Source organism: Schistocerca piceifrons, chromosome 1 (assembly GCF_021461385.2).
Source record: "Schistocerca piceifrons isolate TAMUIC-IGC-003096 chromosome 1, iqSchPice1.1, whole genome shotgun sequence".
Classification (NCBI taxonomy): Eukaryota; Metazoa; Arthropoda; class Insecta; order Orthoptera; family Acrididae; genus Schistocerca; species Schistocerca piceifrons.
Genome location: NC_060138.1, coordinates 278567199 through 278591485, shown reverse-complemented (window position 1 = coordinate 278591485; position 24287 = coordinate 278567199). Strand labels below are relative to the sequence as shown.

Here is a 24287-nt window from a genome sequence, read left to right as displayed (position 1 = left end):
TTTTTCCATCCAGTGATATTGCTCATGGTGTGGGTCTCCGTACTTGATTAGAAAAAAATTGAAAACTAAAATTAAAGACCTTTTTTCGTGTCCATGTGAAGTTTCATAATGTTTTAATTCACATATCTCTTATCTCAATGCATACTGATGCATGCACAAATAAAACTGTATCAATTATTTTGTTTATTTGAACACACTGTATTTCCTTCACCCGACAACTAAAATCTGTTAAATTCCAAAAACTTTAACATGCTGTAGAATCTTAATGGTTGAGACAGAGAATAAATGGATATCTTATTTATTTATTTATGTCTGACTTGGAATGATCCACCTGTAACAATATCAATAACTGCAGCAATAGCAACAACAGTAACAAGAATAGCAATGGAAATTTCAGCAGCAACAACAGGAAATGTTGCTACAACTACTGCCATACCAACAAAAATCTGTAGTTGCAACATCATCACCTCTCCCTCACCCATTTGCTTGTTTTGATAGGCCAAATGAGAATTGGGAGGTCTATTTGAATCATTTTGTTCTCCAATGTAAAGCAAGTCAAAAAACTGATCCTGTATGTTAGAATTCACTCTTATTGTCTTTTCAGTGATATAAACCAAACCTATGACTAGAATTAGAGGGTTATTGACCATTTTTATTACAAAACAGACTAAATACTAACTCAAATTTTTCATAGGGAAAGAAGGGTCAATAGCATTTTTCTTCTTCTTTTTTTCCCTGGCTTTCACCGTTCCCATAGCCAGCCAACTCATACCATTCTGTGTTTCAGTTGTAAACAACACATAGAATTACTACAAAATTACATACAATTATAATAAAAATAAACAGAAAAATCATTGCACATTATTAAAAATAATACTGACGTGCTCCTATTCAGCACAAATATACATAAAACCACAAAAACCTTAAAAGTGCAACTTTATAATACCATTTTCAGAATAATACAAACAAAATGTTTACAACTTATAATTTTTAAATGTAATCTGGAAAAACCACGTAGCTTTCTTTAGAAAAATAGGTCATTTAAGTCTCAATCTTTGTTTGCTTCTTTGAAAAAAATGTTATAATACAACTTTTTCAATTATCAATTAATTTCTGTACCTTTTCTGTGTCTTTCATTTTCTTCAAATCTTGTTCCTTGACTTCCCTAGCACTCCCTAACTTTACTTGGGCTACACTAACTCCCACAAATTCCTTTTTATTTATTGCTTCTTTTAAGTACATGTTTGCTTCATCCAGTAATCTGTCAAAAGTCAATCTTTTCCCTTTTCTACCTCTTTCATTTTCTCCAGTGCCTGCTCACAGTGCTCAGCATTTGTTTTTATTTTTCAAACTTATTCTTCAGACCTGCTTGAAATAAGTTTTCTTTTTTCTGTTCTTCTTGTTTCTTCAGTTTTTCCTCAGCCATTCTCTTATCTTCACAGGATTGTTTGCATCAGACGTGCAGTGTGTGCCAATCGAAGAAGTTCCTGAGTGGTAATTACGAACTGAGCTTTCTCTTCAAATGCATTCACCACAGCATATCTTACAGTCAAACGAGCTCCAAATAATCTTTCACATATATCTGTGGTATCTTCATTCAAGTTGTTCTCTGACAACTAGAATCCCACTTCTACATCCATATTATCATGCAAAAGTGCAAGTGCAGGATTCGCAATTTTTGCAACAGTAGGGCATTTCTTTTCTCCAGAGGTATAAGTCTTTTCAAAAAACTGACTCCAGTAAATGTTCATTTAGGGTTTGTCACTAACAGAGTACAAGATGGATATTTCAGCCCTGCAGGAGATAAGATGGGCTGGACAAGGTATGCACAGAGAAAGAAACTACATGATCATATATAGCGGAAACAAGCATGGTCACCATATATTTGGGACAGGATTTGCGGTTCATAATAAAATAATGACCAATGTGATGACACTAGAAAATGTCAATGAAAGAATATGCTGCATCAGAATCAAAGACAAATATAGAAATATCTCATTAATAAGTGTACATGCCCCAACTGAGGACAAGGAGGAAGACATAGAAGACAAATTCTATGACACCTTAGACCAGATGTACTCAGATTACTATAGTATGACAGCAAAATTGTGCTAGGAGACTTAAATTCCAAAACAGGACAAGAACAGCAATGGCATGTTCAGACTTCACACTGAATTAAATGCTAATGGTATAAGGCTTATCAACTTTACCACAGCTAGAAACGTGAAAATAGCAAGTACATCATTCCCCGATAAAGACATACATGAAACAACATGGACCTCGCCAAATGGAATAACTAGGAACCAAATAGACCATGTTTTGATAGACAAAAAACATAAAAAGGCAATAGCAGTTGTTAGGACAATGAGGGGGGCTGAGATAGGATCAGACCATTACTAAAACCACCAAGCAGGAACAACAGTGGTGAAAGAACCCAAACAGTAGATGTGAGTAGGCTGAAAGAGGAGGAGGTGAATAAACAGTTTGTTAAGCTTAAAAATAGATTCGCTGAATTAGAAAAAGACAACAACAGAAAAGAAGATGAAGATATCAACACAAAATGGAAGAAGATGACAACAGTTATGAGGGAGACAGTTCATAAACTACTAGGAGATGAAAATAATAATATCAATATAAAGTGCAAATCAGGGTTCAATGAAACATGCAGAAAAGCATTACAGACAGGAAGAAAGCCAGGCACACAATGATGAACAGCAACAACCATGAAAACCAAAGAACATACAGGAAAGTCACAAGAGAAATGAAGAGTATAACAAGGTGAGAGGAAAGAGCATTCATATATAAACAGATAGAGAAGGCTGAGGAGGATTATAACAAGAACAATAGTAAACAGTTTTACAGGACAATGAAGAGCTATAGAAAAGAGTACAGAGCTAAGTCAGTGATAATGAAGGATGAGAATGGAAAACTGATCACTACGAAATGAAGAAAATTTAGAGAACTGGAGGATATACATCAAAGAACTGCTGAACAGCCTGACAGATACCTAAAACAATGAAAACACGACAGAAAACAATCAGAACGTACAACCATTAGTCGAAGAACCAGCTCTGATTGTTGTGACAGTGCCACGACATTCAAAAGTGCCGCTACGTTAGTACGCGAACACGGCGATAGAGGCGCTCCGCAGCTCGGCCGAGCGCGGGAGCGCCACCTGGCTATGAACGGCGCCGGCCGCATGTCACGGCACGGCAGTCGAATGACAGATACAGAGTTTGTAACATGTAACCCGCTAGTGTTTCTACTTTGGTATATCCACGCAATTTATTAGTGATTAAAGGTTATAACACTTTTTGGCGACGAGGTCGGATATTTTTTTTTCCTGCGTTGTGGAATTGTTTGTTCGTGTCGGGGCAGACATGGAACAGCTTATGCAAGCGCTTATTGAACAACAAACACAGCTGACGGCTGCTATTCAGGCGTTGTCGACGTCGCTTACTCATCGTCTGTCTTCCTCTTCTCCGCCTCCGTTCCCTCCTTATGACGAGGCCGCTGAAGACTGGGAGGATTATGAGAAGCGTTTGCGGCAACACTTCTTGGCTTTCGGCGTTGTTGACGCTCCTATGTTGTAAGTCGTTATATCTATCTTGGATTTCCCCACGGATCTATCAGCTGCTATCTCAGTTAGCCCGTCTGCGGGAACCTGCCTCTCTGTCCTTCCAAGAAATGTGTGACTTATTGTCTAACTATTACCGAAAAAACACCCATGTCGTTGCCGCCCGCGTGGCATTCTACCGGTGTCGTAAACAACCCCATCAATCTTACCGGGCTTGGGCGGGGGAACTACACGGTCTGAGTAGGAAATGTCAGTTTGTCACGGACACTCATCATGAGTCTTATGCTGATTCAATGGTTAGGGATGCTATTCTACGGCTTGCTCCTGATAAAGAAGTTCGGCAACATGCCCTACAACTGCCAAACCCGTCGTTGTCAGAAGTTCTAAGCATCGCTCAATCCTTTGAAGTGTCTTACACTGCTGCCACGCAAATAGACGCGTGGTGTGATGTAGGCGCTGTACAGTCAACTTTCGACTTGAACAATTTGCCTGTTTCACAGGAGAACGAAGATGTGGCGGCGGTTCACTCGCATAAACAACGTCGCGTTGGGCCACAACGCTTGCAGCAACAACAGCAACCACAGAAGCAGGTTCGTTCTGCACTTCCTTCTTGTCCACGTTGTTTCGTACAGCATGACAGGGCCGCGTGTCCAAAACGTTGGGCCACGTGTAATTCATGTAGCAAAAAAAGCCACATTGCTTTTGTGTGTCAGTCCCCTAAAGTTCCTGTCGACGAGGACGAGGCATCAGACATGGATGTTAACTGTGTGCTTTCCCAAACAAATAAGTTGTTTGTTACTGTTCGTGTTCTGGATAAAGACATTTGCATGCAAGTGGACACTGGCTCTGCAGTAACTCTCATTAATTCTCGCACGTATTTGGAGTTGGCCTCCCCTCCCGTGTCTCCAGTTACGCGAAATCTACGAACTTATAATAAGCAGAAAATTCCTATCGTTGGCCAGTTTGATGCTTCCACTGCCTACAAGTCTGTTGTTAGGCCCCTCACGTTTTATGTGGTGGATCATGCGGGCACTGAAAACCTGTTCGGTTATGATGCTTTCCAGTTGTTCGGGTTCTCCATTGATGATGATGTGCACCTCATATCTGAGGACATTCCGTATCAACAGCTGGATGGCTTGTGTTCTGAATTCTCGTCCGTGTTCTCTGCTGGTCTGGGTCGTGCCAAGGATTTTGAAGCCCACATTACTCTTAAACCCACGGCTCACCCTAAGTTCTTCCGGGCACGCCCTATTCTGATGGCGTTGCGTGCACCTGTCAAAGCTGAGATAGACAGGTTAACAGCTTCGGGGATTCTCCTTCCTGTTACCTCCAGCGAATGGGCATCGCCCATCGTGGTGGTTTCTAAACCAAACGGGAGTCTGTGATTGTGTGGTGATTTTAAAGCCACTGTCAACCCTCAGAGCCTCATTGACACTTATCCTCTTCCCTGTCCTGAGGAGTTATTTACCAAGCTCGCTGGGGGCCACTTCTTTTCCAGATTTGACTTATCGGAGGTGTACCATCAGTTGCCGTTGGATGCTTCTTCCAAGGAATTTCTCGTCATCAACACTCCTTGTGGGTTGTATCAGTACCAGCGGTTACCATTTGGCGTCGCTAGTATGCCGGCCATTTTTCAGCGGTTTTTGGAACAGCTCATGGCTTCCGTTCCCGGCTGCATAAACTATCTGGATGACATTGTTGTCACGGGGGCCTCCACTGAGGAGCACCTTCGCAATTTGCGTTCACTGTTTCGGGTTTTGCATTCGGCTGGGTTGAGGTGCAATCTGGACAAGTCACAGTTCTTCCAACCCTCCATTGTGTATCTTGGTTTCCACTTGTCCCGTGAGGGTGTACGTCCTCTACGTCAGCACGTTGTGGCCATTAACGCTCTACCCCGGCCATCTACAGTCAAAGAACTTCAGGTGTTTCTAGGCAAGATTGCTTATTATCACAAATTCATTCCATCCGTGGCGGCGGTAGCTCATCCTCTGAATCAGCTGTTACGAAAAACATCTCTTTCTGTTGGTCTGACAAGTGTGAGCAGGCTTTTGTCTGCCTGAAGGCTCATTTGCAGTCGGCGCCTTGTCTTGCCACATTCCGTCTGGGTCAGCACTTGGTTCTGGCGACTGACGCGTCACAGTATGGCGTAGGGGCTGTTCTTGCCCATTGGTATGAGGATGGGTCGGAACGACCCATCGCCTACGCTTCCAAGACCCTCAACGATGCCCAACGGCGTTACTCTCAAATAGAAAAGGAGGCGCTCGCTATCATTTATGCTCTAAAAAAGTTCAGCGTTTTTTGTATGGTTCTAAGTTTCACCTCATCACCGACCACAAGCGGCTGGTCTCTCTGTTCAGCCCCTCGGCGTCGCTTCCGGATAAGGCAGCTCACCGCCTGCAACGTTGGGCCTTATACTTGTCTCGTTTTCACTATGAGATTCACTATCGCCCCACGGCCCAGCACGCCAACGCTGACGCGTTGTCGCGTTTGCCGATGGGCCCCGACCCGGTTTTCGATCGAGATGAACTACTCTGTTTCCACATTGATGAGGAAGAATGTCGTGCGGTCGAGGGTTTTCCACTTACAGGTTCGCAGGTCGCGTCGGCTACTGCGCGGGACCCGGTCCTGCGTCAGGTGATCGGTTTTGTTCAGCGGGGTTGGCCGGACAGGACCAAGGGCCGGGCATCAGATCCCCTTCGCAACTACCATGCCTTGCGCCTTCGTCTGTCTGTTCGTGATGATGTTGTTCTTCTGGCCACGGATGGCGCATCTCCACGGGTTGTGGTGCCCGCCTCTCTTCGCAAAGATGTTCTCGAACTATTGCATGAGGGCCATTGGGGGATTTCTCAGACTAATTCCCTGGCCCGCAGGCACGTTTATTGGCCCGGTATTGATTCGGACATCGCCCACATGGTCGCTGCGTGTGATCAGTGTGTTCAACAACTGGCTGCGCCTCGTACTCTGCCCTCTCCATGGCCTGATCCGGCGCAGCCGTGGGAACGGGTGCACGCTGACTTTGCCGGCCCCTTCCACGGCACTTATTGGCTACTGTTGATTGACACCTTCTCGAAGTTTCCGTTTGTTGTTCGATGTCCGTCGCCCACCACTGCGGCGACGACGCTGGCTTTGTCCAAAATCTTTGCGCTAGAAGGTCTTCCATCCATGATTGTCACGGACAATGGCCCTCAGTTCTCTTCGCAGGCCTTCCGTGATTTTTGTACTGGACAAGGGATTCATCATGTTACAGCACCGCCCTTCCATCCGCAATCGAATGGGGAGGCCGAGCGCCTTGTCCGCACTTTCAAAAGCCAGATGAAAAAATTCCTTAGTGATTTTTCCACAGATGACGCTCTGCTGCAATTTCTGAGTTCTTATCGCTTCACGCCTCTGGGTGATCGCAGCCCTGCTGAACTCTTGCATGGCCGCCAACCGCGCACTCTACTGCACCTGCTTCACCCTGTCAGGCCTTGTACTGTGTCCCCTAGTGCGGGAAAATACCCGGTGGGCGCCGACGTGTGGGCACGGGGGTATGGATCTCGCCCTAAATGGATTCCAGGGGTGGTCCAGGCTCTTCGCGGCCGCCGGCTTTGTGACAAACGTACGGACGACGGCATGGTTGTTCGCCATTACGACCAGATGCGCCCACGAGTGGTGGCCATGCCGGTACCACCGCCCCTTCTTTCATCTCCACCAGCCCGAGAAGCCAGTCCTGTCGCTGCTGCCGATCTTCCGGGCGTGTTGCTGCTGCCGCCGTCGCTACCGCTTCCGAGTACGCTGGAACCGGCCCCAGTCGCGACGCCGCCTTCTCCGGGACCCATCTCGCTGGAGCACACCCCCAGGTCCACGACACCTATGGATGCTGCTCCGGAGTTTTCACCCATCATCTCGTCCAGGAGGCACGTTCCACGCGCAAGCTTCCGTCCTGGACATTTTCGACCATACTCTCGTGTTTCTCCGCGGGATCTTCTCAGGGCCTTCCAAGAGGCCATGGATGTCTCCGCACTGTCCGTGTCTCCAAGGAAGTAAGCTTTTTTTTTTTCAAGGGGGGAAAAGTGTTGTGACAGTGCCACGACATTCAAAAGTGCCGCTACGTTAGTACGCGAACACGGCGATAGAGGCGCTCCGCAGCTCGGCCGAGCGCGGGAGCGCCACCTGGCTATGAACGGCGCCGGCCGCATGTCACGGCACGGCAGTCGAATGACAGATACGGAGTTTGTAACATGTAACCCGCTAGTGTTTCTACTTTGGTATATCCACGCAATTTATTAGTGATTAAAGGTTATAACACTGATGGACATAAAGGAGGCAATAAAAAGATTAAAAAATTGGAAGACCCTGTCACAGATATGATATAAGCAAAGCTCATCAAAGAAGGGGGAGAGAAGATACATGAATCATTAGCCAAACTGATAAAAGAGGTATGGAGAAAAAAAGTAATGCCGGAGGAATGGAAAACTGCTGCTGTACGTCCCATATACAAGAAAAGAGACAAAATGCTGATACAGAACTACAGAGAGAAATCTCTCCTATGTACATGCTATAAAGTGATATCAGGAATTATACTGAACAGGCTCAGCCCATACGTTGAGGAAACATTAGACACAGCATAAGCGGGGTTCAAAAATCTAAATCAACAATCGATCAAATATTCACAACAAGACAAATATTAGATAAGAACTGGGAACACAATCGTGATACCTTTTGCCTATTTACAGATCTCAACAAGGCGTATGATAGCATAGTAAGAGAGGAAATGTGGAAGATAATGGCAAAGTATGGGATTCCTGAAAAGCTGATAAAGCCAACTAAAATGTGTGTGATGGAATCAAAGTGTAGAGTGAAAGTACAGGGGGAGTTCTCGGAAGCATTTGAAGTAAAAAAAAGGAGTGAGACAGGGAGATATTATATCACCAACCATGTTCAATTTGGCCCTAAACAACACTCCAAGGAGAGAAACATCTGAAAGTGCTGGAGCCACCATAGCATAAAAGACAAATGCCATGGTTTTTGCAGAAGATATTGTGCTGATAGGAAAGAACATGGAAGACCTGGAGAAAATGGGGGACCGTGCTAATGGAAGAAGCTAAGAAAGTAGGTCTAAGTATAAATGAAAGTAAAACAAAGTTCATGGTAGAAGGAAGAAGAGCTCAATTAGAACCAAACCATATAAAACTCAGAAATCTAACAATACAGAAGACAGACACATTCACATACCTCAGTGTCAACATCAACCAACAAAACCTTATAGAACAAGAGATAGTAACAAGAATTCAAGCTAGGGGAAGATGTCTAGGAGCTATGCACAACATCATAAGATTGAAGTTACTAACTAGGCGGGCAAAAATAAAAATATATCAAACCATCATCAAGCCAATAGTGTGCTATGCAAATGAGACATGGACCCTGACAATGAAAACAGAGAAAAAACTCATCACTTTTGAAAATAAAGTTCTGCGAAAAATATATGGACCAGCGAAAAAAAATAAACAGTGGCGAACAAGGAAAAACAGAGATCTCAGACAATTACACACACTGCCTGATGTCACAGACTAAGATGGTACAGACATGTGAGGAGAAGAGGGGAGAACACGGTAATAAAGGCTGTAATGGATGGAGAAGCTGGAGGAAAGAGACCACTGGGATGGCTGAGAATGAGATGGAAAGATAATACCATGGAATACATGCAGATACTGGGTCTGGGAAATGAAGATGCAGATGACAAAAAAGTGCAGAAGGCTGGTTGTGGATTGTGTGGCCAGTATAAGCAAGTAAGTAAAGTAAACATGAGTTAGAACATACTAAAAATAAAAAATAAAAGGTTTCTGCACTTACAACTGACTGGTATGCAGCCTTTAATTCTTGCACTATACAATTCAGTGCTCTCATGTCAAATATATAATGTTTATTTTTCAGAATTCAATGAATTTACCCACACGATTAGGTGCAGAGGTCCAAAATTTACAGCCAATTCTTGAGGGCAAACATGTAATACAGGCACCAATTAACTGTGCGGTCTGTGTGTAAGTGCAGGCACGGCCTGCAAAGTTACCTCATTATGCATTTTCACTTTGAGTGACTCATTTTTTATTTTTGTAATATAAGTTTTGACTGTTTTAGTTTAAATCACTTGTTTTACCTTCAAGTTTACCAACATAAATTTTGTTGTTTTTCTAAATGCAATTTAATACAATTATTTGATTCAAACGATCCTACTTCGAGAAGTTGTACATTCTTCTGTATGCTAACAAGTTTGCTTGTATGGCCATTACCTCCAGCAAGTATCTAAATATTTGTTTCATACATTCAAATGCCTTTTATTGCTGCAATCTATATTTATTTATCTATACTTCCACATAAAGACAAGCTGTTGTTTAGTGTTGTTATTGAAAATCTCAAAAAGTTCTTGATTGATTTACCTAAAAGTTTACATGGTACGCTAATGAACATTTTGACAGACATAGGCTGCATATTTTTTAATATATGAGATGGTTAGTTCCAAATCTCAACATGTCCTACAAAATCAGAAATCTAGATATCACACATCCCAGAATCTTTGTAGCAGTCTTTATTACGTGGTAAACAATTTCCAATTTCCACATCCCATGGATATTAAGCATTGAAATTTGCATTCTGTTCAAAAACTTTGTATGTCCACTTCATGTTTTATTGAGAATATTTATAATCAGATAACAATTTGTACAGAAACCAGATGGCAGTTATAAGAGTCGAGGGGCATGAAAGGGAAGCAGTGGTTGGGAAGGGAGTGAGACAGGGTTGTAACCTCTCCCCAATGTTATTCAATCTGTATATTGAGCAAGCAGTAAAGGAAACACAAGAAAAATTTGGAGTAGGCATTAAAATCCAGGGAGAAGAAATAAAAACTTTGGAGTTCGCCGATGACATTGTAATTCTGTCAGAGACAGCAAAGGACTTGGAAGAGCAGTTGAATGGAATGGACAGTGTCTTGAAAGGAGGATATAAGATGAACATCAACAAAAGCAAAATGAGGATAATGGAATGTAGTCGAATTAAGTCGGGTGATGCTGAGGGAATTAGATTAGGAAATGAGACACTTAAAGTAGTAAAGGAGTTTTGCTATTTGGGGAGCAAAATAACTGATGATGGTCAAAGAAGAGAGGATATAAAATGTAGACTAGCAATGACAAGGAAAGCTTTTCTGAAGAAGAGAAATTTGTTAACATCAAGTATAGATTTAAGTGTCAGGAAGTCGTTTCTGAAAGTATTTGTATGGAGTGTAGCCATGTATGGAAGTGAAACATGGACGATAACTAGTTTGGACAAGAAGAGAATAGAAGCTTTAGAAATGTGGTGCTACAGAAGAATGTTGAAGATTAGGTGGGTGCATCACGTAACTAATGAGGAGGTACTGAATATGATTGGGGAGAAGAGAAGTTTGTGCCACAACCTGACTAGAAGAAGGGATCGGTTGGTAGGACTTGTCCTGAGGCATCAAGGGATCACAAATTTAGCATTGGAGGGCAGCGTGGAGGGTAAAAATCGTAGAGGGAGACCAAAAGATGAATACACTAAGCAGATTCAGAAGGATGTAGGTTGCAGTAGTTACTGGGAGATGAAGGAGCTTGCACAGGATAGGTTAACATGGAGAGCCGCATCAAACCAGTCTCAGGACTGAAGACCACAACAACAACAACAAACATAAGTATCAAAACAATCACTATAAACAATTCAAAAACTTCCTTCCAACAGTGCTCACTGTATGCCTTTTTTGCTCATGGTTGCTGCCAAAACAAAACTCAAATCATGATGGATATGCTAAGAAAGTGGTTGGCAAATAAAGCACCACCCCAATTAAAAGACATATTAGTAATTTTTCCAGTGCTTGGCCAACCTTATATGCCTCCAGATCAAGCTTTTTGTCACATCGAGAAAAGTATTCAAAGGCAGAAAATAATTCTAAATCTGCAGAACCACATAAGATACATTACAGAATGATCAAACTGTGATCCATCAAGATGGCTTCTGTTTCTCGTTTACTTGGCTTATGCTCATTTGCTTTCATGTGTGAATTTTTTGTTTTATCGCACTCTCTCAGTTCCATGTTTTTCCCTGACTGAACTTTTGAACTTGTTCACTGTTAGGTTGACATTCTGTGTTTGATCACTAGCACCACGTATTATGATACTCCATGCTTTTCCTGTGTGGTATCAGGTATCAATACCACCATAACGGCCTATCACGGTTGGCAATGGAATTGCAAGTTTGTGTCCAACGAAGATAGCAGTCGTGTGGGATCCACAGACCCAATGGAGCACCTCCAATGAGCCATGCCTCCAGTGGCTCTGGACTACGAGTGCCCTCTGCTACAATGACAAAGGATGGGCAGCCAGCGACAACAACTCAGCCCACTCGCGCTTGTGGGCACTTCACTTCGACACTATAGTTCATCCTTTTGTTCATTTCTTCAGAGTGTCTCATCCTAGTTGACAGTGAAACAGTTGGACTCTGTTTCTTGAAATTTGTAATGAGTACTCATACATTTGGAGAAATACAAGTTAAGTAAATCTTCTATTTACAGTGTTAACTTGCTCCCTAATCACCTCTGCTACTGTCCAGCTTTCCTACAACATTCTGAATATTTTTGTGAACACTGTCATCTCAGAACACAAGATATAACAATTGGTGACAAGAAATTGCTATTTTGTGTTCATTCATTTTCATGTTAGTGTTATATTTTGACCATCATGGGCCAGCATTTCTGGAATGCTGGAGACTGTAAATGCAGGTGCGGAGGAGCAGCTGAAGCAGTAACACCAACAGTAACAATTGCAGCAACAGCAACAGCTGCTGGGCAAATGCAGAAGCTAATCCGTTTGCTGACTACAAAGCTGGTGGCTTAAGCATAGCTGGCACAGTCCCTACAGCTGGACTCATTTTTTGGTTTTGATGAGCTGCGCTGCCAAATAAGATGAATCACTGAACCTCTATAGTGAAGTGCTCTGTTGTTGTGTAGTTGTAGTTGTAGTTGTAGTAGTAGTAGTAGTTGTTGTTGTTGTCATTGTTGTTGTTTGTATGTGGTGTTGCAGAAATTGCGGTCTCTTAAAGACCCCAAAATAGTAGAATTTGCAAATGCACGTGGTTGCTGCTCACTGACACAGTACAATCAACATTTTAAGCATGCCAGGCAGTCGTATGTGGCATGGATAGCAGACTTTCAGGTGTTAGCATGTAGATGACATTTTGAGTGTAAGCAATGCAGCACACCCTATGCAAGTGTAAGAAAAGTAGCATGTCCTATGTAGACACTTTAATATGTGATTTAGGGGTGTGACTAGCACCGAACTGGGCATTACAGACTGAGGTGTACGCACATTTGGTCTTGATGTTAGATGATGTAGCACAAACTGCAGAATCAGATGTGTTGATTTTTGCAGTGCAAAATGTGTTTTCGGAGATATGGTAGGTGGCCAAAATTGATGAGTCACAACAGGCTTTGGTGACTACATTGTCGAGTCAGTCTGGCAAGCTTACAGAAAGGGGCACGGCATTCTTCTCTGGATTGCTGGTTATTACACAAGAGGAGGCAATGCCTCTGTTTCTTTGCAACTTGTCACACTTGGCATATGACAGGACATTTAGTGTTGTGTACAAGAAATGACAGCAGGCAGCATCATGAGGTTATGTTTCAGTGTTGATGATGTGAGCACATGAGCAGCTTTTCTGGTGTGACCTTGCTTATTTGGCAGCTTAGTTGCTTGCTAGCTCTAGCCAAAATTCTTGTTTACTCGCCTTATGCTCACTTTCTTTTGTGTGTGAATGCTTTCTATTGCCATGCTCTCTTACTTTTGTGTTTGTCACTGATAATGTTTTCAGATTCTCTGCTCACTGGTTAGATTGACACTCAGTGTTTGTTCATGGTTCATGGGTGCCATGGTACAACACAATCATTCTGAGCATTTTTTTGTGTACACTGTCACTGCACTACATGAGATATAACATAAGTAATGAAACACTTAAGATTAACCAGAATGGCATGGCAACATTGAATATATAGAATATTTTTTTGCAGCTCAAACAATAGTCAGAAAGATGGGTTTCCAAATATTTATAAAAAATGAAAAGAAGGGACTGTGAAAAAAAGTATTAGATTTAATGAAGTCTGGCCTTATAAGGGAGTAGATGGCAGCCTTAAGGTAATTTATTATTTTTTTTAAAATATAGTTTAAGCTTTGAAGTGAGACTTCTCTTAAATGAGTGTTTTGATAAAAATAAGAAGACTGTTGTTTCTTGATATTGCAATCTCTATGCTTGCAGTTAACAAAAACTAACAACACTCAGGGGTATCTATCTCATTCCTTCAAGCACAAAAGCAGAAAATGTTCTTTTCTGTGATATTTAAAGGGAATTCTGCTTCATGTGGTGTTAACTATGAGTAGCAAAAAAATTATAGAATGGCAAGCTTGGCCATTCACTTCTGAGTGAACACACTAATATACAAGAATGTGATCCAAACAGTAGTAATGTAGTGACTCTTCATTGTAAGCAGTCAGACATGACATTTGAAATTGTTCATACAATGATGAAAATTTTCTGATGATCATCTATTGGAAGAGTGGTGGTGTGTTCTATACTGAGATATGATTGTCATTGTTGTGACTTGGCAAGACAGCCAAGCCACTATGATTCGTAGCCGAAAAGCATGCATTTAGCTCATGCAGGATGGCGTGAGGTCTGGAACATTTAAGGAAGTAGAGTCTAGTAAAAAGAAAGGTCGTAGCAGTTGGAATACTTAACTTTAATCCATAATTGGTGAACATCGGTCCGACGGTACATGCATCACAAGATAAATAGCAAATGATAATGGCGCCTTGCTAGGTCGTAGCAAATGACATAGCTGAAGGCTATGCTAACTATCGTCTCGGCAAATGAGAGCGTAATTTGTCAGTGAACCATCTCTAGCAAAGTCGGCTGTACAACTGGGCGAGTGCTAGGAAGTCTCTCTAGACCTGCTGTGTGGCGGCGATCGGTCTGCAATCACTGACAGTGGTGACACGTGGGTCCGACGTATACTAGTGGACCGCGGCCGATTTAAAGGCTACCACCTAGCAAGTGTTGTGTCTGGCGGTGACACCACAGTCGTCATAATTCCAACCTCAAAGAAAGCAGCTGTTGACAGGTGTGAAAATTACTGAACTATCAGTTTAATAAGTCACAACTGCAAAATACTAACACAAATTCTTTACAGACAAAAGGAAAAACTGGTAGGAGCCGCCTCGGTGAAGATCAGTTTGTATTCCGTAGAAATGTTGGAACACATGAGGCAATACTGACCCTATGACTTATTTTAGAAGCTACATTAAAGAAATGCAAACCTACATTTCTAGCATTTGTAGACTTAGAGAAAGCTTTTGATAATGTTGACTGGAATACTCTCTTTCAAATTCTGTAGGTGGCAGGCGTCAAATTCAGGGAGCGAAAGACTATTTACAATTTGTACAGAAACCAAATGGCAGTTATAAGAGTCAACAGGCATGGAAGGGAAGCAGTGGTTGGGAAGGAAGTGGGACAGGGTTGTAGCCTATCCCTGATGTCATTCAATCTGTATATTGAGCAAGCAGTAAAGGAAACAAAAGAAAAGTTCGGAGTAGGAATTAAAATCCATGGAGATGAATAAAAAACTTTGTGGTTTGCCGATGACATTGTAATTCTGTCAGAGACAACAAAGGACCTGAATGAGCAGTTGAACAGAATGGATTGTCTCTTGAAAGGAGGATATAAGGTGAGCATCAACAACAGCAAAATGAGGATAATAGAATGTAGTCAAATTAAATCAGATGACTCTGAGGGAATTAGGTTAGGCATTGAGACTCTGAAAGTAGCAGATGAGTTTTGCTGTTTGGGGAGCAAAATAACTGATGATGGTCAAAGTAGAGAGGATATAAAATGTAGACTGGCAATGACAAGGAAAGCTTTTCTGAAGAAGAAAAATTTGTTAACATTGAGTATAGATTTAAGTGTCAGGAAGTCTTTTCTGAAAGTATTTGTATGGATTGTAGCCATGTATGGAAGTGAAACATGGACGAGAAATAGTTTAGACAAGAAGAGAACAGAAGCATTCAAAAGGTGGTGCTACAGAAGAATGCTGAAGATGAGGTGGGTAGATCATGTAACTAATGAGGAAGTACTGAATAGAATTGAGAAGAAGAGGAAAGTATGGCACAACTTGACTAGAAGAAGGGATCAGTTGGTAGGACGTGTTCTGAGGCATCAAGAGATCACAAATTTAGTACTGAAGGGCAGCATGGAGGGTAAAAATCATAGAGGGAGACCAAGAGAAGAATACACTAAGTAGATTCAGAAGGATGTAGGTTGTAGCAGTTACTTGGAGATGAAGAAGCTTGAAGAGGATAGAGTAACATGGAGAGCTGCATCAAACCAGTCTCTGTACTGTGAATTACACAATGTCAATGCACATGGATTTTAAAGAATTGACCTTTCACAAAATACTAATTTTATTGTAGACCCTTCACAGAATGACAAGACTTTAGCTCACCATATTTAAGAAGCAGGCTCAGCACAGGAAATGCTTCCATTAGCTCAGACTTGTGGTAGAGTAGGTATGAGACAGCACCCGTCGCTCTGTACTCTAGTCCTAGCGTCTCACTTTCGCATTCAATGAACTTCTTTAGCATATATGGATTGTCTTTCATCCATTCCAACAGTAGTGCAATCGATTTCACTCTGCAACACATGACAATGTCCATTCCTGTTCAAGAACTGCATTGTACTCAATACTCAAATGTTATACATAAAAAACAAAAACAACTGATGGCGGTGGGCCAATTAATTGACTCCTGGATTTCGTAATTATCATGTTCAACTGTTAGCCTAATATTAATTCCATCATGTAGAACACAATCTTCTACAGGTCAAAACCTACTGGCTGACAAATTTCTAGAAAATTCACAATGGATGACTGAAATACGGTATCAAAGTATTATTCAGTCTAGTTTTGATAGTGGTCACTTTTCTCTTTCTGTTACATAATCTGCCCAATTAATTTCCCAATGACAAATGATACTAGTGTCTCAGACAGTCAGCAATGATAACAAATTTGTGAAGAAAATTACACACATAAAAAATTTATTTCTGTGTGTTTGCATGAAATATCACTCACAAAAGATTAAAAAATGCTACACAACTGATATTTTGTCACTGTGCATCTTAGACAAAAGTCACAAAGTGTGCAACGAACTGAGATTTTGGTTTGGGTGGTGAGCTGGCAATCATTCTTTAGATGTGCAATTTCAACATTTTGTTGGTGTAATGGATCAGCAACTCTATGTATTACTTATTTAATTTTCTGTCACAGTTGCATAAATCTTTAAATGCCCAATTTTGAACATATGCGTTGATTTTGAAACCATTTCCTGCATCTCTAATATTTGAATGTAACATAATTCAAGTGAAACATTCAAAAGACTCGTTTATACACCAGACCAACATCACAAATGATGTAGTTCTCATATTAACATAAAAGCTGAAACAATGTATTTACATCCCACTGACAAAGCTGACAGGACATACCTAAAATCTGCTTATGTTAAATGTCACACTGTGTGAGTATATACAAATGTGTATCTGTCATTAACATATATAACTGCTGTCATAGTCGACTCAAGTGAGAACAACATTCTATACCTGTCAATGATTTAAAGTAAAATTACTACCATAGTGGCATATGTATGTATTCAATGTTCTTTTTATAAGAAACAAACAAAAAGAAACATAAAAATGAATCTCAATGCAAGACTGTACACAATGTGAAATGGCTGCTTTGTTGCAGCTTTAGGAGCGTTAAGTATTTGAAATGGCCTCTTTTAACAAAAATTGACAGCAGACTATTCTTCAAAATCAAACTGAATCTCCAGCACAATTTCAGCAGTTACAGTGAAATTGTGTTTAATCCCACAGTAAAAAGGGTTCTGCGGACCTTTTATGTCATCAGAAATACTGTTATTATGACAAAAATCAGTTTCTTCATCAGTTTCATTATACTGGACAGTATCTAAAACCAGACAACTCATCAACATATGTCTTAATGTAACATTACTGTTTGAGATGTATTAGGGAATAAACAATACACTTATATGCATGATAGTGTATAATAATATATAACTCATATTGCCACATTATAGTATTTTTCACTATTATAAGTACTCATCTGAGAATGAAAAACATATACCAATGTAAAAAGTCACAGATCACTTTTCAACATTTTAAAGGACATTTTGAACATCACACAAGTCACTGTCATTAGGTCAGCAACTCTTCAGATCCAGACAAAAAGCTCGCTGAACTAAAATAGCAGTGGTAATGTTGCAGTAGTCTCTGGTCAATCCACATTACTTCCTTAGCCATCTAATCACATTGTATGGGTACCGGGTGAATCACTACAACTCTACGATAAAGAATCTAAAAAAGCAATTGTAACATTTAAGTTCATTCCGATCGAAAAACTGAAGACCCAACATTCATTATGCAAGGTGATGCTCAGTGACCTTTCGGGAGTGCCGAGGTGTGATGCTAACAGATTATGCTCATGAAGAACAAAATCACCAGAGATGAAGAAACGTTGCACTTACAGAATTATGATAAGGTGAGTTTTGAGTTTGAACATTCCTGAATAGTCAAAATGTAGATTTCACCAACACAGGTCTCCTCCAGGTGATCTATCCTTGGGAAACCTGTGTCATACTGCAGGGTGAATATAAAGAGCAACAAAAACTGCCAATGTTTCATGGCCACAGCTTCATTGTTTCAATGTGATAATTAAAACCTTAAGACAACCACTGGTATTTGGACTAAAGTAAGCTTACAGGCTACAGTCCAACTGCACTTACAGTTGCCATTTGAAGCTTAAATGACTTATTCATATCACTACTCCTGATATAGAGCTTATCATGTGACTGTTCTGCTGATTCCACTGTGAGTAGTATTTGATCTGGCATTTAAGTTGCTCAGACAGCAAGTAATCTTATTCCTTAGTGCTAAAATACAAATATTTAACAATGTAAAATAAAGGCTAGTTATATCAATGTAGACTCACAAATTTGATAAAAACTTACTGCATGCTATCAACTGCCAACATTATCGGACTAATACTTGAGCATGCTGCCACTATTTTCAAATCTGTCACAGGTATAAGGCATTCAACAAGTCTGCAAAAGAAAGCATTAATAAATGTAAACAAGTGCTGATTATGGAGTTATTTCTAATGTCTCTCATTCATCCAGCTGCATAAAACAAGTTTATAAATGAACAAAAAAGATATTCAGAAAAATTTTCACATCATAAATAATTTTAAATATACACAGAAAATACCTAAAAAGATAAAAATACAATGAAAGAGCCAATCAACTAATGGTTGTGAGCATAAAAGCTGTGGGGTGAGTTTAGAACGGCAGTTTCCCTCTGCAGAGCACGTGGCTGGCGGTTGCTAAGGGGCCGTGGCGATTGGCTAGCATTATGCAGCCTTGGAAAACCCTGAGTCGACACTAGGCAGGGGTGCATAGGGTCGTGTTTGATGTGCTTGGAGAAATTTATATGCCAGAGAAAAGTTGATAAAAACAAAACTAATAGTGACACGGAGTTGTGAGTTGGCAATCATGAACAGAAAAATATGTAAAGCTAAATTATCTAGATGCACCACAAAAATATATAACAGTTTAAAAGTTATTGTCATCTAAAAAATTTGTGGAAGGGGGGGGGGGGGGGGGGGGGGAGGGGGCAGATACATAAAATTGGACCTTAAATTGTTATTGCCCAGAAATTTTCCATATTTTTGAATGTATCATATGCGTTTTTGTGTTTAGTTTTAGAATATTCATAATTTTGTCAAACATTGATTTGAGTTAGACAGCTATTTCGAGGGTGCACAGGGTGGCCATCTTTGTGGACAGTTGAGTTTGAGCGAGGCTAAGAGCCAGACGTGCTGCCCGTTTGGTGGTAGTAGTAGGTTGGTAGCCACATTTGAGACAAGTATGCACATAGTAACATTCAATAACAATCAAGTTGAGCGCAATATAGTGGTTTAGGACAGCAGACAAGAGTTCATTTTGTGAACTGTGAACAGGCTGTTGAGTGCAGTGATTACAACATATGAATTATATAGTGAAGTGTTGAGGCATCAGTTATTAATGGGCCCCCTTATTGTAAGAGCCCCTCAGACTGATTTTTAAGTGTTTAGTGAATATACTGAAGGAAAACAAACTGTGTGTTCAAATTATATATCAACATGAGTGACTCAATATTTTAAATTTCACCGCAATACCTGCCTGCATTGTTTTATTATATTTTACTTCAGCTTAAAAATTTAGTTTACAACAGGTGTGAGCTGGCAGCATAAGATGAAAAACATAGCCAAACATCGAGACCAGTCACATCTCTGGGGCACTCAATTAAGCTGAGTGTAATAAATATATATTTTTTTGTGCCATAGCATGTGGGGGCTCAAGCCAAACTATTCAAACTCCAATGCCCAGTACCATCGAAGTATGGGGTTTCTTGTCCGGGATTGTCTTAACTGAATAGGCTCATAGGCAGTGCAGGATTGTGTTTGAAAGTGAAGAAGACTGGGAGAAATGTGTTGCTAATCGCCAAGCAGTACACTGAGTCCAACGTTGACCATCAAAGCGGGAGTTGAAGCGCCGCTGGCTGCCAAACATCAATGCACCGACTTTTCCGCCGCACTCCAGAGCTGGGGGACACTTCTGCCACTAACTTGAAAGCCATTCCACGCCACACCACACCTCACCGCATGGCAGCCTACAGAATCGGGCAGTAGTTGTCATGCAGCAGCAGTCTCAACAAAGGTAAGTGTTGGCAGCAGGCACATTACTTTCTCGGTTCTCTATCTCACAGCCAGTTTAGTTATGGAGTCCGAATTTAGCAAGATGATGATTCAGAAGTCAGCTAGTGATATTGAGTTTGCAGGGAGAGGGAGTGAGCTTCAGAACCCACACGGACAAGGGGAAGAAGCAGAAGCTAATGCAGTAGCAGGCAAAAATCAGAGAATGAAATGATCAATTGGGGGATTTATCAGAAAAATTGGAGGAGGTAGAAGGAAATTTGAATGCTAATATCGATGCAGTTGCTGTTAAATTAAGGGGTAGAAATTATTCAGGCAAGCAGTTGTGTGACACAAGGATGAGACAAGGCTAGCTCGGATTGGTGTGGATCGGAAGATTGTGGCTAGCTGTGATAAAACCAGAGCTTTATTATTAGGTCAACTGGCAGAGACAGCTGGCAATCTAAGAAAGGAAATTAAAAATGTGGATGCTGTTACTGTAAGGAGTAATGCAGAAAATGACAAAGTTAACAGTAGATTAAGTAATGTAGAATTATGTGGGGCTAATGGAAGTATGTGGTGGCCTATGCTACAAGTACCCAGTGGTAAGACTTTTTCAGGTGAAAGCAAGTACCATCCTGTAGGTTTTCTGGCAGCATGCAAGGATTATTTTATTGGTGGTATCACTGACAACAGAAAAATTAAACTGGTAAAAAGATTGTTGGAGGGTTCTGCTCAGACATGGGCAAATCAGTGTAGTGAAAAATTTAAATCATACGGTATATTTGAACAGATGTTTCTAAATACGCATTGCAGCCAAGCAAAACAATGCAGATTACAGAATGATTTTTTGAATGGGCCAGTTTACAGAGAGGGTAGGCCAAACTATGAGAGAATTTTGTCAGGAGGAATTACGAAAGTTGGTGCATTTGGATAGGCCATTGGAAATTTTGACTGAGATTTCTACCCTACGGAGAAGGTTACCCAAAAATGTACAGTGGGAACTGGCGAATTATCCAACAGAATCTACAGAAAATTTCTTGGATGTTATTGAGAGGATGGACCAAGCAAAGTGCTACAAGCCAAACTCTGGGGTAATAATTCAGGGAATAATCAGTGGAATAATGGAGAGAGAAGAAATAATGTGAGTTGGGGTAATAACAACCATGATTCAAGCAGGTAAGGAAAACAGAATGGTAACTGGAGAGAAAACAGAGATAGAATTCAAAATGAAACTTGTAGGTATAACACGGAAAGATTTAATGATGATGTCAGGTACCAGAGAGGTGCATGGGGAAATGGAAACAGGAGTGATCAAAGGCCAACACTACACTTTGGTGTAGTGAGACTCATATTCATAATACTGAAGTTATTTGGAATGCTAGTTACAAATGTATCATTTTGTATACAGCCCTTGTTATGTATTACACCATGATCTTCGACAGATTCCATTTGCACAGTGGTATTATTTCCAAATGTCTAGTGACAAAACTGATGATAATAATATTTTAGAAATTACAGGAATATACATCAGTGGCAATGAAATTTTCAGTCAGGCCTGGAGGTGCGCTCCGATAGCCACAAAAAGCAAGTAATCTAAGACTGAGTCCTGGTCTGGCACAAATTTTAAATTGTCACCGCTTATTCTGAACATATTTATACTGAAATGGCTGCAGAATGTGAACTACATATTCATGAAGCAAACCTCGTTAACAGATTAAATATTTTCTTCATGAACTTATATGCAGGAATCTTATTACAAGTTACAGATCAAATAGATGCTGCAGTGTTCCCCTTTCATATTTTTACCATAAAATATCTTCACCATAAAATAAAATCAAACAATGGAAAATACAGGATTGAATGTAACAATATAATGAAATTAGACAACAGCAGCAGGGAATTATGGGAGAGGCAACTGGGTGGGGATAAGGAGGAGGCTGGGGTGGGGAGGGGGAGGGATAGCTGGGTCGGGTTGGGATCGGTAAAGTGCTGCTGGGAGCATGCAGGGATGAGGTGGAGAGTGGGGCAACTAGGTGCAGTTGGGAGGTTAGACAGAGGACGGGGGAGAGAGGTAGGGGTTGCGGAAAATCAGGGAAGTAAAAAGACAGGGTGCATTGGTGGAATAGAGGGCTATGTAGAGCTGGAACGGGAACATGGAAGGGGTAGATCAGTAAGGACAATGACTAACGAAGGTTGGGACCAAGAGGGTTACGGGAACATACAACATACTGCAGGGAGAATTCCCACCTGCGCAGTTTGAGAAGGTTGGTGTTGGTGGAGAGGATTCAGATGTCACAGGCTGTGAAGCAGTCATTGAAATGAGGGACGCTGTGGGCCAGTTGCTTTTTGGCCACAATTTATTGGTGGTCATTGATGTGACCAAACAACTTGTTGGTTGTCATGCCCATGTAGAACACAGCAGAGTGGTTCCAGCTTAGCTTGTGGATCATATGATTGGTTTCACAAGTAAACCTGCCTTGGATGGGATAGGGGATGTTTGTGACAAGACTGGAGAACATGGTGGTGGGAGGATGTATGGGGCAGGTATTGCATCTATGTCTATACAGGATAAGAGCCATGAGACACGAGGTTGGGATCAGGGGCCGTGTAGGGACAGACGAGGAAGGACATTTCTCATTTCAGGGCACAACGAGAGATAGTTGAAACCCTGGCAGGGAATGTAATTCAGTTGCTCTGGTCCTGGGTGGTACTGTGCCACGACGGGAAAGCTCTTTTGTGGCCAGACGGCAGGGCTTTCAGAGGTTTTAGGTGACTGGAAAGATAAGGAATGGGAGAGCTCTTTTTGCACAAAGTTGGGAGAGTAATTATGATTTGTAAAGGCCTCAGTGAGACTCTCGGTATATTTCGAGAGGACTTTTCTGGTGTTGCTGGTGGTTGGTCGGTTTGATATGGACAGATGTACTGGTATAGCCATCTTTGAGGTGGAAGTAATGTCAGGAAAGGCAGCTTGATTGGTAGAATAGGATCAGGTGAAGTGAATGGGGGAGAAGGAATCGAGGTTCTGGAGGAATGTGGATAGGGTGTCCTCACCCTCAATCCAGATCACAAAGATGTCATCCATGAATCTGAACCAGGTGAAGGTTTTGGGATTCCGGGTGTTTAGCAAGGATTCCTCTAGCTGGCCCATGAATAGGTAGGCACAACATTGTGCCATATGGGTGACCATAACTGCACCCTGGATCTGTTTGTAGGTAATGCCTTTAAAGGAGAAGTAATTGTGGATGAAGATGTAGTTGGTCATGGTGACTACGAAGGTGGCAGTAGGTTTGGAATCCATTGGGCATGGGAAAGGTAGTGTTCAATAGCGGTAAGGCGATGGGTATTAGGGATGTTAGTGTAAAGGGAAGTGGCATCAATAGTGATGAGTAGGGCATCATGTGGTAAAAGGACAGGAACTATGGGGAGTCGGTGGAGGAAATGGTTGGTATCTTTTATGTAGGAGGGTAGGTTGTAGGTAACTGGTTGAATGGATTGGTCTATGAGAGCAGAGATGCTCTCAGTGGGGGCACAGTAACAGGCCACAATGAGGCGTCAAGGGTGATTGGGTTTATGGACTTCAGGAAGCATATTGAATGTATGAGTGTGGGGAATGGGAGGAGTGAGGAGAGAGATGGACTCTGGGGAGAAGTCCTGAGATGGGCTAAGGATTTGAGTAGAGACTGGAGATCCTGCTGGATTCCTGGAATGGGGTCACTGTGGTACTTTTTGTAGGTGGAGGAATCTGACAGTTGGCAGAGTCCTTCTGTCAGGTAATCCTTGTGATCTAAAACAACAGTGATGGAGCCTTTGTCAGCATGTATGATTATAATGTCAGGATCTGTTTTTAGGTGGTGGATTGCAGATATTTCTGTGGATGTA

General features: G+C 41.4%; 1 protein-coding gene across 3 annotated transcripts in view; it reads right to left on the bottom strand.

Annotated features, from left to right (window-relative positions):
* The window catches only part of LOC124784441 (ankyrin-1-like), a 310421-nt gene that overhangs the window by 171380 nt on the left and 114754 nt on the right, over positions 1–24287 (bottom strand). For all 3 annotated transcript variants that reach the window (XM_047254101.1, XM_047254102.1, XM_047254100.1), the window contains 2 exons: positions 18685–18777; positions 16110–16297 (listed from right to left, as the gene is read on the bottom strand). In XM_047254101.1, coding sequence (XP_047110057.1) covers positions 16110–16297; positions 18685–18777 — 281 coding nt within the window. The remainder of the gene's footprint in view (positions 1–16109; positions 16298–18684; positions 18778–24287) is intronic.